The sequence below is a fragment of the Atta cephalotes genome, assembly GCF_000143395.1.
Source record: "Atta cephalotes unplaced genomic scaffold scaffold00035, whole genome shotgun sequence".
NCBI classification, from domain to species: Eukaryota; Metazoa; Arthropoda; class Insecta; order Hymenoptera; family Formicidae; genus Atta; species Atta cephalotes.
The window spans coordinates 415,081-431,221 of record NW_012130099.1 but is presented as its reverse complement, the minus strand read 5'-3'; the positions used below and the strand labels follow the sequence as shown (position 1 = coordinate 431,221).

Here is a 16,141-nt window from a genome sequence, read left to right as displayed (position 1 = left end):
GAGAGAGAGAGGGAGAGAAAAGAAGAGATCATTTTAATTATTTTTAACTATTTTTATATTATCCCAAGGAAAGAGATAGAAAAATATTTCATTTGAGATAGAAAAATTATATAATTTTTAAATCAAGTTTTTTTCTAAATTGATACATCTAAAACAAATACAATAATTTCGACTCACGTTGGTACATTTAAAAGAATCTCTTTCGTGTCATTAATTATAAATTTTACATAAAATTGTTAAACAGAAAATAAAATTAAAAAGTTATTTAATCTATCTAATGTAATAAAATCTCTTTCATCTAGTTTTCTAAAAATAAACATTATTAATTACAGTAAAATCATTGAAATAAAAAAAAATATTTATACATCATATGGTGATAATCAAGAAGGTTTTAAAATTAAAAACCAATCTTTTATCTTTTTATCAATCTTCCTTTATCGATATAATTTTATATAGATATACATAAATTTCGAGAGAATACCAACAGAATTTCAATAGAAATTTTACCACGATAAATGCGTCTGATTCGGTTCTTTTTCAGTCGAAAGTAATTCAGTGATCGAGGCGTTGAAGTACCGCGACGGATGAAATCCCGGGGGTAGGAGGGATAGGAGAATTGGGAGGGAAGACAACAGAGAGATCTTGGCAAAGAGCCGTTCGCCATTCTTCCAGATGGCTATTCAGCTACATGTTAAATGGTGGTATCCCCTCACATCCCCTTACGCTCGGGACTCATCATTTGTCTCATTTTGCATCCCGCAATGTTCTCTTTTCGTAACCATTTCGCAATGAAGAACTGCTCTCTGTCTTTCTCATTCTCTTTCCTTCCTCTTCCCCTCTCCCTCTCTCTCTGCCATCCCTCCGGACACGGTGGCCATCTTGCCACCCTTTTCTACGTTCCTATTGTTACTAGCCCGTCATTGTCTCCCGTCGACGTAACTTGCTCGACTGGCACACGTTCGCGTTCTCCGCTTGCGTCAGAAGCGGAAACGTTGGGGGCACGTCTACTCTTGTTCCGCGTTCCGCTCGGCAAAAGAGAAAAAAACGGAAAAATTCATGAAAATTGCGGTGAGGTAGAACTATAACATTTAATGTATAGTCGACAATAACTTAAACTGTCTGATTAATTACTAGAGAATGAAACTATTGTGTGTGTGTGTGTGTGTGTGTGTGTGTGTGTGTGTTATGTGATTATATTGAATGATATTATAGTAAAGTAATATTTCATAATAAGTAGAATAAATTTTTTCCAATTGTATTAAGAATATATTCTATATATTCTTAATTAGTAATTCTTACATATTAATTAAATAAATTTAAGCTTTCACCGTGCAGTTAATGCCGTTACTATTTCCATTCATATATGAAATAACATCGAGTAGCCACACGCGCAAAATTGGCATGATCGACGTACGAATAAGGGCAAAATTCACGAATGAATTACATGGCGCCAACCGAACGTTTGGAATTCTCGTTTATCAAATACGTGACGTCTTTAGCCGCTTAAATTAAACGAGCCCGTTGTAACTACTCCGAATACGAACATTTATCTTCGTACGGTAACCGGTCCCCCTGTTTTCCGATGTGCCTTTAGATGCCCTTTGCGATACTCGTTTTTCGTCAAACTGTATTGCTTCTTTCATTTGCACGATTCTTAATGATGACGATATTCATCTTATTTAAAGAGATGCGAAGAAGTGTTGAGAAAACCTTAATATTAATCATAAAGCCTATTTTATAGTCGAGATATAATGCGAGAGACTTTATTGGTAAAATTCTATTTATAATTTTATGTATCTCAAATTTTAATATAAGACAAAGTGTTTCAGAACTGTCAGAAGGTGTTTAAAAAATTTAAGGGGCATTTCCCCCCCGATCAAAACAAGTAAAAAGTTTCTATAAATGTGTCACTTTCTTACTTTAAAAATGACGCAACTCAAAGAATTAAGTTTTCTCAGGAAAAAGAAGAAAAACTACTTGACAGAAAATTATTGACTAATCAAATAATATCGGCAAAAAGAATATATTCTTAACTTGATGAAATGTCATATTTGTCATTTTCATTTTATAACTCTTAAAAAAATTATCCTTGTAATGATTTTAATGATTTCACTTATACTGAACAGATTGTAATAAAATCTCATGCGATTCTCAATATTTTTGGCAATTATCAGCAATTCACATTTTCGTATCACATATAACGTCAGGCGAACATTCAGAATTTTATTTCGAAATAATAATGGAGGAACCAACGCTTGACATTCGTTACGGCTTCTTCGAGCTTTCGGAGATCAAAGACTTAGTTTAATTAGAAGCAGTCTCTATATCTCTCTTGTAGGAAAAGCGCTGAAGCGCTTCAAAGCGCGGCCATAATCCGCGCGTTAACGAGTCTGGTGCACTAAAATCGTTACTTTGACGCATCGCAATTATTTATTGTGACGATGAGAGTCTGCTAAATTGGCTTCTTGCAATCTATGACAAAATCCTGTGATCAAAGCGCGTATTTACTTTAATCAATCGGCGAGATCGCTAACTGCGTTTATTATTTTAATTGTAACGCGAATCCGGATGTCATATGAGTGTCTATATGTACTTGTTAAGTAACAAACAGTGGAAAATAAATGTGTCAGCTGGAAAATTAAAACAGAAGGATTTTATAATTTTTTCCTAACAATTTGAGAAGTTAATTTTCAAATAACAATTAATTTCAAAATAGGTTATTACAAAAATAATTCATTATTTCTTCCGTGCGATTTTGCAAAATATATTTTTGACGAGTTAATCAGTTAAACATCACTTCGCATAATCCATCATCTTTGACATTAACTTAGATTTTAAAATAATATTAAAAATAATATCAAATTTTGATCAATATTTTATTTCTCAATAAAAAATACGTGTTAATTATGTATAGCTTATTTTTATGCTGAAAGAGGTATACTTTTCAATTTTTAGAAACTCTACTTTGAATTTTTTAACGCAAAATCGTGAATATCGCTATAAAAAATTTAAATATTTATAGGCGAATATGAATTCTATTTTGTTGTTTATGTATAATTTTAAGTGACGTATTACAATACTTGAACTTATTAACTATATTTAACGTTAAAAAATTATGTTGCCTTACAAGATTTTTATTTCTCAACATTTAAATAATGATTTTTATGTATTTTACTTCGTAAAGTAAAAGAAAAAGTAATAACTTATTCAAATTTATAAAATTTCTCAACAATCAAACAATCTTTGATTTTTCAAAATTTGTGGTAATGAAACTTTTTAACTTTATATTTATTTTCAGAAGCTAAAAATATATGAAAATCATCATTTAGATTGTGCAACAACGTAAACCATATGTAATTGACATGAGAATTAAATTGCGTTTTACCTATCAGTAATCCTATGCAATGAAGATGTTACAATAATAAAAAGACCGAAGCAAGAATTTTATCGTTCTATGAAGCGAGACTCCAAACATGAAACGGGCTGTTTCCACAAAAGCAATCTTCAAGCAAAAAAGTTGAAGTCTCGCATCACGAGTCGGAGGTCAATAATTTCGGGGAAGATGCAATGCGATGCGAGAGACGCGACACCGGGCAAAGTGGCACTTCTGCGAAATCCGAGCTGCTACGCTCGTGTGACAGTGCAGTGCCGTGTCGTGTCTTCTGAAATTTCACGCTAAAGTGTAAGATGCTGTAAGCTGGAACGCGGACGAGCGGAGATACATTAGCGCGAACGTGACGCGAACGAATTGATCGAGTTTGTCGGCGAAATTACGGCGGCGATAACGAGAACTTTTAAATGTATATCCTCATCCAGACGTTCTTTGTTTTGCAATCACGTCTGTCTCCCCTTTCTCTTGCAAAGATTCTTTTGCGAAGTAAAAGTTTCGTAATTCGATTCTAATTTGAAAGCTGCAGCAGCTTGCTATTGACTGTAAAATTAAGGAAATAAAATGGAAATGTTTTTTCATCCTTCGGAAATTGCACGATATTTTATTCGATCTTTACGCTTTTTACTTATTCTATATAAGAAAGAACACACAAACACAGCTTGATTATGAATATAAAACTTTTATAGGTTTTTCTTGAAACCATTTTCTTGGAAAAAGGTGCGGTAATAAGGCCAAAATTAAACTAACAAAGTATTAAAATTGTTGTAAAAATAAATATTATTTTTTAATAAAAGCAGTTTCCAATTTAGCTACTTTATACTTTTTTATTTTTTATGATCAAGACTGTAAATAGTCATTATATTAGTTTAATTTTTGAACATTTTACAAATTTTTAATAATTTTTTGCAAGAAAAGGGAATACCTTTTTTAAAAATATTGCATTTGAATTTGCCTGAAAAATTCCACCCCAAACAGTTTGGGTGCGACAAGTGATGAACATTTATAAATCAAAATTTTATGATAATTGAGATAACTTATTAATTTTTTTAGTTTTTTGGTTTTATTTTATAACACTCAATGCCTCTTAGACTTTTTTTTTGAAATTATCACTAGCATGGAACCATGTTGAATTTATTTTTGAACGAGAATTTTCGCCTGTTTTATGTAGGAATGTAAAAAATTAAATTTTTAAACTACTTGTATCACTGAAAATGTGGCCCCAAATGTGGCCGAAACATTCGAGTTTTTGAAGTAAGCTAAATATATTTATGTTTAACTTTTATTAACTATTTGTTGAATTTGCGTACCAAGTACCGCGCTGTTCTCATTTGCCCTAGTTTTCCTAATATTTTTACTCTTTTTAAAAACTAGGCTAATTTTCACTCTAAGAAATTTGAGAGTACTTAAGAAAAAAAACTATAAGATTTGAAAAATACAGCTAGCTTCTAAATAGACCTAATCTTTTAAATGTTTATCAATTTATGACAGTGTTATTGCGACGCATCTTTCTTTGTTTCATGCAGGTTACGAAACCTTGTCAATAAATACTAACTGTTAAATATCAAAGAAGCAATATTACGTAATTCAAACCTTTAAATTAAACAATATTTTGTTATTTTTAACTTTCATATGTATTAAAATATAAATTAATCCATTTCTATGCTTAGTTTCAAACCAAGCAACGTCCATATTATCGTATGCTCTTAGTAAATAATAAATTTACATTCTTTTTAATTAAATTGTTTAATTCTATCCTTTTTTAGTTAAATTAACAATATATATATATATATAGAATAGAAACAATGCGGATCTTATTGTGGCGGATCGAATATCGATAAACAATACCGGGGCACCGCATACTGATATGATATAGCGGGAGGGAGGGGGGGGGGAGCGAGAATCGAGGAGGAGAGATGACGGAGACACGAGATATGATGCTGTAAAGTGCAAGTAACAATAAACTGTCGATTATATCAGAAAGCTGAATATTGTGAATCTCATTCCTTCCATATATACGTATTAATATAAGTCTCCTACATTATAGTTTAAAAACAATTCACATTGGCTACAATTTGACATTATGAATTTAACAGTAAAGACGTGAAACAAATTTTTAATATAAAAATAAAAAGGGCATACAATCTTACATTAAGTATTTAAATATCGGTGTTAGGACGATAAATATGCATGCATAAGAATTAATGAAAAAAACAATGATATTTATCATGTAATAATATCCTACTACTAATATGAAGCGGAATTATATTACGAATCACAATTGTGGCGATTTACGCGACAATCGAACGCGTCGCTATTCGCACGGACGAGTATAAACTGCAATAGCAATCGCTGTACGAATGGCGTTTAAAGTAGCGTGTAATAAAATAAATCGAACGCACGGCGATTAATTCGCGGCGGGTTATTATAGCGATATGGGCGTGTGACGGGACACGTGGGGTGGGGGGTTGGGCGACCTACCCTTGCCGTAAATAACAATAAAACTCTATTAATGTGGTAGCGCTGATAGTTACCCCGGCCTGGCGTCGAGCCAGGAACATACCGCGTCGGCTATTCACCCCGCGAAATACATGCCGCCCCTACCTCTCGGAGGGTGGATGATGGCTTACGCCCGCACGCGCGCGCGCGCCCAAGCATGGACGCGGGGAGGTTGCACTCGCATACCGATCCTACACCCGTATGTAATGCAGAACGGTTATGCGGCATTACGCACCGGGATAGGTACTCCGAAACTGGGCAATGGCGCCGTATCGTCGACCGGTCGCTCGTCAAATTGTCCCAATTGATCCGGAGCGAACATGGAGATGCTTGTGGTCAATGATGTAACACATCCTTGATGTAAACATCTTTCTCCCCTTAGGCAAGCGTTTTATTGTTTCGTCAGATTATATGTTGTATTTGAATGTATCAGCACCACATTCACTCTGTCGTGAAGAAATAATATTGAGCAGCAAGAAAAAATTATTTATTTTAGCATAAAGTGTCATGTCTGGTATTCCATATATCCACGGGAATTTAGAGATATTATTTATCTCTAAATATCCTGTATACTTATTCAGAGTTGGGAACTTTGCACTAAAAGCAACGCATTACCGCCTTTTTATAAGAAACAAACAACTCGTTATCGTAACTCATTATTAATTTCTAAAAGCAACTATTTTTGTTAACGAGAAAGTAATAATGCGTTACCTTTTTTATTATCCTCTTGAGCAAGCGTTTGTTTTCCCTCGATTGCTATCAAATCGAAGTGGAAAAGATATTACATCGCCTGCTCAAAAAGAAACTTTCTACTTCATCCTCGAGACAGTCCGGCGCGACGTTCTGCAATTTTGGAAAGTCTCGGCGATTTTTCCTCACATACTTTCAAGCTTAATCGCGTCTTAACCGCTATACATCTTCAACAAATTTTAAGTCTTTCTTACAAAATCATATCTACGTGACAAGATTCATAATTTAAAAATCTTTATAGCGCAGAAAACCTTACTTAACTTTTTAAACATTACAAATGACTTTTAAACGTTACGAGAAAACGACTAGCCACACAGATATTATTGTATAGTTGAAAAGTTTGTGTTAAATTGATATTTAATATTTCTTCGTGTTAAGATAACACAACTTATGAAATAAATAATTATTATTATTTACAAATAATATAAAAACAATGTAGTCTTAAAACATAAATTCTAAGATAATTAATTACATGTCCCAAATGCTTCACTTGAATCTTTCTATTAATTTTATAAAAGATGAATATATTAAAATACAACACAAACCTTATGTAAAATTTGATCTAAACAATCTGGATATAAATAATAGGAGTATATTTCTTGAAATATAATTAACGTTATAATATCTTCAATTAACACGTATATTCATCTTTTATTTATTTATTTTAGAATTAACATTTGTAATTGTTATTTTTTTATGTTACTTGTTTACTTATTCATAAATTGTACAATACTTTTAAACTAAGAAATATTAAATATCAATTTAGAACAAAATATTTAAATAATGATGACATGTTAAATTAACATTTGGCTATATAAAAAAGTTAACACAAGTTTTAAGTCAGATCGTGTTTTTAACACAAGGATTTTAATGCAAAATGTTTCATACTATTTATATACATACATATATTTGCATATTGTATTTTTATAGAAACAATTTTGTGTCATTTATGAGTTTGTCAATTTTCATTTAAATGTTGCTTTTTTTTTAAATTGGATTATTTGATAATTCAAAAATTTCCAAAAATTTTTGCACTAATTTAATCTTTATTGAAAGCATTTGCAACTTATTTTTGTTCCAGTACCTTCAGGAGATTAACCTTATGCAACAAAATTCTTTCAAAATTTACATTTACGCGAAATATATTCCGGAATGCGACGTCGTGATCGATTCGCGGAGTTTACTGAAACGCCAAAAATCGTGTCTTGCGAGACTTCTCGATTTCCAGTCGCTTTGGGAGCAATGCGCTTTATTACGGTTAAACAGGCTGACCGAGCAGTATATTACCGCGGGACGGGTCTGATTTATTGCTAGGCAAGTCTGCCAGCCCACTGCCCAATATCCATACCCGGTCCCATCGGCGAACATCGCCGGCGTCCCTATTCCCTCATCGCCGCGTCGACGCGTAGCTTTTCTCCTCGCCGACCGAAACTATTAATTCCCATCTCCCGCGGCGACCGACGCCGCATAATTCGATTCTACGATATTACCACACGACGACGGAACTGCGAGACGATGCGCGATTGCATTGTGGCGTGCACGAGCCGAGAGTTTCGAGCTTTACGCTCCGAAACCTTGAGTTCCAGAAGTGCTAAAAGTGAGTGTAATTTCGTCAAACTGTTCCGGCAGCCGTCCAACGGTCGCTCAATTTCGCACAAAATGATTTATTTACCTAAAACTACGGAAAGTTATAATAATTTAGTTTCGACTAATCGAAAATTCTACAATCAATTTAACTAATTCAGTTTTAACAATATTAAATAACAGGATTGGCAAAAGATGTTTTTTTTTTACAAAGAACAAAATATTATGTTTTTAAAACACGTTTTTAATGCTTCATATATACTTTAAACATTATAAAAAAGAAACATGTTTAAAATATATTTAAAACATGATTTTTTTATCAACTCTGTTAAACAATTTACAATTTTTATCAAAATCAAGAATACTATTCTATTTATAATTTTATGTGCGATACGATATAAAGAATAACTGTCTATTAAAATACATTAATCTATATTAAAAAAATTAATAATGTTATAGAATTAATATCCAACTTAAAAACTTATATACATATAAATAAAAATATAAATTTCGAAATGGAAATTTTCATGATCGAGATTATCTAAATACTTCAAATACGATTAGGATAAAAAATTGTATAAATTGTTAGACATTTGAAGATAACTTTGCGCCAGCACATGATAAATAAAATGTTTGCTTATATATATATATATATATATTTGTATTTATTAACAAAAATAATTTCTTCTACAATATACCCAGTGCTTAAATTTTATTATCTATCTATTCTCTCGTTATGAAATAACAATTATTCAGATTCAACAATTTCCCATTCTAGTCATCTTGATTGTCATATTTATCCGTATTTTCCAAAATTCCGTATTTTCTTTTCAGATTTACGGATTTTATCGAATTTTTTTTGTTAATTAATTCCCGCGGAATTGTGAACGCATGCGAATGCGACTCATCGTATTCAGATGCTTGAAGTCGAGCTCGCGCGGAAACAAGAGGATCCGCAGCAACCGACAGTCATGCTATGAAATTGCCGCGAGATCGAGACTTAAATATCTCGAGCAGGTCGATAGGCGGGCTGCGCGCCGTTACCCGGTATGCCCCATTTACCCCGATAGCTACGAATACGTGTGTATTATAGCTGCTTCGAAACATCCCGCGGTTGCCCTCCACTTGCAAATGACAATCCCTCGCGATGTAACTCGCGTTTCCTCCGGAAGCGCAGATTGCAACCGCGCCGAGAACGAGAAGCGAGCGAAGAATTAAGAATGGAATACTGCAGGAATTTTACGAAACGTAGAGTCGTATATATAGACGTCGTCTTCGTTGAATTTTCAGCATGGAAAATGTATTCGATATTCTTCGGATTTTTTCTTCTCTTCGTGAAATATATTTGAATTATAGACGCGACTTTTCTTCGGTTAAAACTGGACTCTTGTCTCTTGACTCTTTTTGTAACTTAGGATGCGTTCAGTTATTGACGTTTATCATATAATAGGTTGATTGAAGAACCAGAAAAAGATGTCGAAAACGAAATAATTAATTTATTACTCAAATTGAAGTACAAATACAAATTAAGAAATTGTAGTGTCTTACTCTTCTTGGAGCTTAATGAATTAATAAATGCATACTTTTGCATACTATTTTTTTGAGAACTGATTTAGGCACATTAATATTAATATCGTTAATGTCGTTCCGACAAAAAAAAAACATTGATTTATGCTTTTGAGTCTTGACACAAGTCAAAAACATCTTCACTTTGCTTGAAAAATCGAATGCTTCTTGGCACGGAAGCAACATTTACGAAACTCCATTCCAACAATACATAACTTTGTGTAAATATTTTTGATAAATTATTAAATCTTCATATCGATAAAAATCCATTAAGCATTCTTTTGATATCATTTGGAATATTTCTGCCAAAATTTACGGCAATCAGGCGCTGGACGTTTTCGGAAGTTCACCTTAATTGTTTATATTAAATGATTCTTACAATTATATATCTAATGATATATATAATTGTAAAGCTTCTAAATCTATTATAAACGGCATAATGAAATATGAACACACAGTACAGCTCAAACTAAAATAACATTTTAATTTTATTTTTATATTTTAAAACTATTTTTAATTTAGAAACATTAATGAATATTAATCCATTTTATGGAATGCGTACCGAAATTAAAACTACTACTCGGAAAGAGGAGAGCAACATTGTGTACGGAATCTTAAGTGGAAGAAATTGCGACGGATAAATCGCGATATTCATGATAGATATCCTTTGCTCGTAAAAATGTTCTCGATCGATTATTCTTACATTTACAATCTTTATTCACAGCTTGACGTGCTTGAAAAAAATAGTAAAACGTAAAGTCACACTTTAGCACCCTAATAAAGGTGCTATCGATTCCAAGAATGGGGTTACAATAGACGAATAGTTGCTACTGTTATTGTTTTTTCTTTCCCCGAGAAACGCGATGTAGAAGCTAGAATATTTAAAAATAGCACATTAAAAATGCGTAGCGTTGCGAATGCATAAATGAATGGCGGAGACGCTTCCTCATCCTTAATGACGATCTAATTCGACTCTTCATGTTTCTTCTCAATCTTCTTGTTTCAGGATCTCCGCACCGTTCCAAGTGGTCGCCGCGATCCTGATTCTTGCCGCAACGGTGTCGGCTATGATTGGCCATTGTTATTCCGATCATAGGACCCTCGTAGCCTGCGGACTTTTCCTTCTAAGCGGTAAATACGTTATCGAACTTCCCTACGTATGGTTCTTCGAATTCTGCATCGAGTTTTTTTTTATATAATGTTAAAAGTTTCTACTTGTTCATGTAATTGTTGTTTTAATAGGATTTTTAATTGAAGTATTAATTAATGATTATAATATTGAATTTTTTATTAAAGAATAGATAAAAATGAAATTCATGGAATTATTTTATAAAATACAAAATTACAAAAACTTAAAACACAAAATTTCTCACAAATGAATCTTTTAATTTTTTGCTCTGAAAATCTTATAAATTAAACATTTAATATTTAATTTTAAGTATATTAAGTAATGATTAAAATTTATTAAATTGAAATATTAACCTGTAAGTGTACAATTAGTCATTTTTCGTGCTCCCTCGCATTGTATAACTAGTCAAACAAAGACGAGTGGATTCTTACTCGACCCGATCAGTGTGCATTGTGCACACTGCGTGGCGAGGAATCCGCTATTGTTAAAGTCTACGTGATCTAAGGTCCGCATGCCGTTCATGCGAGTCGCGCGATTCTCGAGGTGATCAACGGCCATTGTTGGTTTCTCACTGGCGAAGATGTGTACTCGATATACATCCGAGAATCAACCAACTCCACGTGACCAGAGGACAAACTATTTCTTAAAATAAACAGTAGAGAAGAATCTGCCATAATTTTTCCGTTTTTTCATCTTTTATTACTTTGTTTTCAAATTAAATTTGGAAGAATCATCCAATTAATGAATTTTTGAATTTTTAAGAAAATTTTTAAATAAATTGCTATATTTGAATAAATGTATTAACTACTAAATTGCTACATTTTAGATATTTTTAAATTAAGAACAAAATTTGAATTTTTAGAAATCGAAAAAATATTAAATGTAAATAAATTATAGAGGACAAGATATGGTATGGCACCCTATTTACATTTTATACAATAACTTTGTTAATAATCAATATTTAAATTTAAAACTTAACAATTATATTTATCAAAATGTTGTTCCATCGATTCTAAACTTAAAGTTATAAAATATTTATTACTTAGGATGCTATTTATAAAAATGTAACATTGCATGCCTCGAAAAGAAACAAGAGTGGTAATATGGCTTTCCACTAAAATAAATATAAATTGGTTTTGTATAAAAAACAATATTTGAGAAATTATAAAATTTACAGAAGAACAAAATATTGTGTGCGTGCAATGTGTGTGTGTGTGTAGAATGTATGTACACATAATTTCTTCCATATATATATATATATACACACATATAGGCTGTTCAGTACTAAAAATCTATACATGTAAACTATAAATTAACAGTAGAACTACAATCGATTTGTAAAATAATTATTTTGGTAAAGAGTTTGAAAAACTTTGAAAAAGAAATCGTCAATTATCAGCACGCTTAGGGTAGCACATAGCAAAATATAAACATAAATAAAATGCTAGATTATTGTTTAATTTTGCATAACTCGAAATACTAGCCATATACAAGCCAAATGTCGAATAATAAAGAACAATCAAAATGTGTAAACGTTCAATCTTAAAAAAAATAAGGAAGTATGTGTAATTAAATGTTAAAGCCCTTAAAATTTTAAAATGTTTAAAGAAAAAATACATTATAATAATACTGACTATTGTTTATTGGCATATTAGCATCATGGTGTAATGGCGAGCTGTTAAGCAAATAATTCCATAAGTAATCATTAGAATTCGCCACTTAATAACAGAAACATTAAGAGGAGAAATTAACATTATGCCTACACTAACCATATAATACTATCTTCTCCTCTATAACAAATTTCATTTTGTTACTTTGATTACGTGATTTGTTTTAGTTCGTCTTCACATCGATTTACGTTCGGTTTTAAATGTTAAACATTTCTATCAGTCTTGTAATAACGATCCATTATATAGGAACACATTGAATAACATGCGATTTGCCTTTACTTTCTCGATAACTCAATTCTCGAGGGTGATGTTTCTATTCACAGTGAGATGCACACGTTCGTGCTGCAAAAGGGATGGAAATGATCTATCTGCCTTTGTGGTTATAGGAATCCTGCGGATTACGGCTGAAATCGGGATGCACAGCGATCTAAACGCGTCGCCAAGAAACGCGACACCTTCCCATTTCCAATCCTTTCAGAACGTCGCCACAATTCTCTCCCCTGTATATTTTACCTTTTCCTTTTTCCTTTTTTTCATCCGGCAGGTGAGTTGATATCACGCGCATGATTCAAACGAAATCGAAATTCGGGCAAGAATGACACAGGAATCGAATAGATGATGATATCGTCATAGAGTTCAAATTGATTTCTTCTACAGCGAGAAAGAGGAGAGATAGCGCGAGGATTCAACATTTTAATTAAATAAACCGCCTGTGGTTTTGTGTCGTCGGTGTCGATAAAGAATAACGTTGCATATATGAGACTAAAGTGGCATCACGTAGACTATGTCACTTTCTTCCTTCCGGGAAGCCAAACGTGAAAACATTATTTTAAAATATTGCAAATATTTTCTTGCAATCCTTTTTTTCATGCCAAACATGTCATTAATTGAACGCTCCAAAACGCCTACAACTTTAACTCTCTTAAGCATTTTTCAAAAATAATGTCTTTTGTTAATTTTTTTCAATAATTCCTTGTGATTTTTACTGATAGATGATTTTAGGTGCTCTGAACAACTCTAAACATTAATCCAAATTTTGGAACCGCATATTATTATTAACAGGTGACATTTCAGATGCGGTCCAAAAGAGCAAATAATAGATCGCAATGGCCATTTTTTACTGAAGCTATTGTCTCTCTTTTCTAAAAAATCTTTTATAAAAATTTTTTTATTGTAAGTATCGTCTTTTATTATAAGTAAAAAAACCATAGTAAATAGGAGTAAACCCAATACTATTATACATTTCAATGCTATGGTATAATATACGTATACATTTCCATTCTTTAAAACTTAAATTAATTAATCTGCACAAATCCAAAATTAACTCCAAATTTATATCAATTTTAATTTTAAAGTGAACGTGTTACAAATATGCGAATACACTTGCCTAAGCTTAATGGCGTATTTTGGAAATTAAATGGAATTAAAAAATTAAAGTATATAAAAAACTGTTGCTTGAGAAAAATAAGTGTGAAGTTTCGCATGAAATCTGTTACGTGTCAAACGTAAACAAAGTATATCAATTTGTCATAGTTCTCTGCAGGAATCATTTCTGATATGACGTGGAGCAGGAGAATTATTCCAAGTGCTTTAAAATAATCTCTTACGCAAACGCGCTTATGCAAATCTTATCCCCGTTACTGGCGTTGCCAAGTGCACCGAGTTACAATCGTGGATGCGACATATAATCTATGACGAGTCTTATTGGTTCTCAAGATCGCTAACTTGTTATTACGTGATGTCTGAGAAATTTAAATCCCGATTTTATCGATTGCGTTTTCCATTTCCATTTCCGATTACACGCATGCGCATTTTTGACCGTTCGTAAGTACGTGGGTAAAAGTATATTATACATTTATCTTATGTAACTTCTATCTAATCGATGTACTTATACCCATACTTTGGTTAACTTATTATTCTAATTGCGTTCAGCTGGAAATGCTCCTTCTATTGGCAGTTAATTGTTAATATCGCCACACCAGTAGATAACTCCTTTGTTAGATGTACATGTCGATTATGTCGGAAAAAGAATATTTGAAGAGGCTTTATTGAGATGTATTATTTAAATATTCACCATAATATAGTATAAAATATCAAAATATAAATGATAAATAAAATTAACATTTTTAATCAGTAAATACTATCGCAATTTTATATGGATATAACAGTTTTTTAAATTCACTTCTACACACTATGTGGTAATAGTGTTACAACTAAAAAATATGTTTAATAAAACAAAAAAAGGTTCAAGCAGTATTAACTACAATAATAATTATTATAAATTAAATTGTGATAATTGCAGCTACTCGTTTCTCTCAATGCAGTGGAATATTTTCTTACTCAAAATTCTTATAGAAATATCATATTGGTACATATATTGTACGCGGTACTTCCGAAAATATCGATTTCAGATTTTTTGCTTGACGAACGACTATTGCGTTGAGATATCACGCTATATATTATTGTGTAATATTAATTATTCAATTAATATGCAATATTATTGTGCAATATTAATACAAGAAACGATCGCATTATTTTGTGAAATAATAATGTGACGACAAGGAGTGATTCATGCTGCTGCTTATCGCCTCAAGTCTCGTCGTCGAATTGTGACAACACAGTTGTTTGCATAGCAGAACACTTTGTACGCTTTAAAAATACAAAAGTACTGAAAATCAGCCAATTATAACAGAAATATTTAACGCTTTATGGAATAAATTCGTTATCAATATTTTGTTTGTTAGGTTTGACATTAACTTTGAATAAATATCGTATACATTAAATGTGATATTCTTATTTAAAAAATGAGATTTACCTTGCTTTGGCCAATTAATAATAGCAATTTATTTTATATTTCTTATTTGTTTGTTTTACGAGAGATCATTATTATCATGCTAATTATGTCATAATTTATCGGATCTCTACAAATAAGGCATCTCGATGTAATATTAGTTTGTGCTTTCTTTGATAGAAATTAAAAGACTTGAAGAAAAAACCTCGAAAGGTTTCAATTAAAATTTTTCCGTCAATATTGCCGTTCAAATTCATAATCAATTTATAAAAGTCCAATTAGAAATTCTGTTCAAACTGCAGCGAAAATCATTCAAAACATTAGACGCTTTCATGTTTTCCGCTTCGTCCGTAGATTATGAGAAATAAAGAGAAAAAAGAGCTAAAGAGAGAGAGAGAGATGGAAAGAATTTATTATACATTTTTTACATTAATAATTGCTATTTTCTTCAAGAGAACTTTATAATATGAGGTACTTAAGAAAGATTTCAAACGAGCTTCGTGTCGTGGCGGTATTTCCAAAGGCTTTTTTTAATAGCGCCTAAGAAGGATAAAAAGTTCTTTAATAAAAGAAGCTTGTCTGTATGAGAATCTCGCAAAATGTCGCATATAAAACCGACACGAATAAAATTGAGAATTGATTTTTGGGAAAACTTGATTTCTTTTTCTATAGGTGAATTGATGGAAATAGGACAACCTCTGTAAATCAAGCGCAACAGTTGTAAAAATTGATTCTCTCTCTCTCTCTCTCTCTCTCTCTCTCTT

General features: G+C 31.9%; 1 protein-coding gene across 1 annotated transcript in view; it reads left to right on the top strand.

Annotated features, from left to right (window-relative positions):
- Window positions 1–16,141, top strand: part of LOC105621605 — a 117,884-nt gene that overhangs the window by 65,751 nt on the left and 35,992 nt on the right. Inside the window, exon 4 of the mRNA XM_012203073.1 lies at window positions 10,794–10,918. Within this exon, the coding sequence (XP_012058463.1) occupies window positions 10,794–10,918 (125 nt within the window). The remainder of the gene's footprint in view (window positions 1–10,793; window positions 10,919–16,141) is intronic.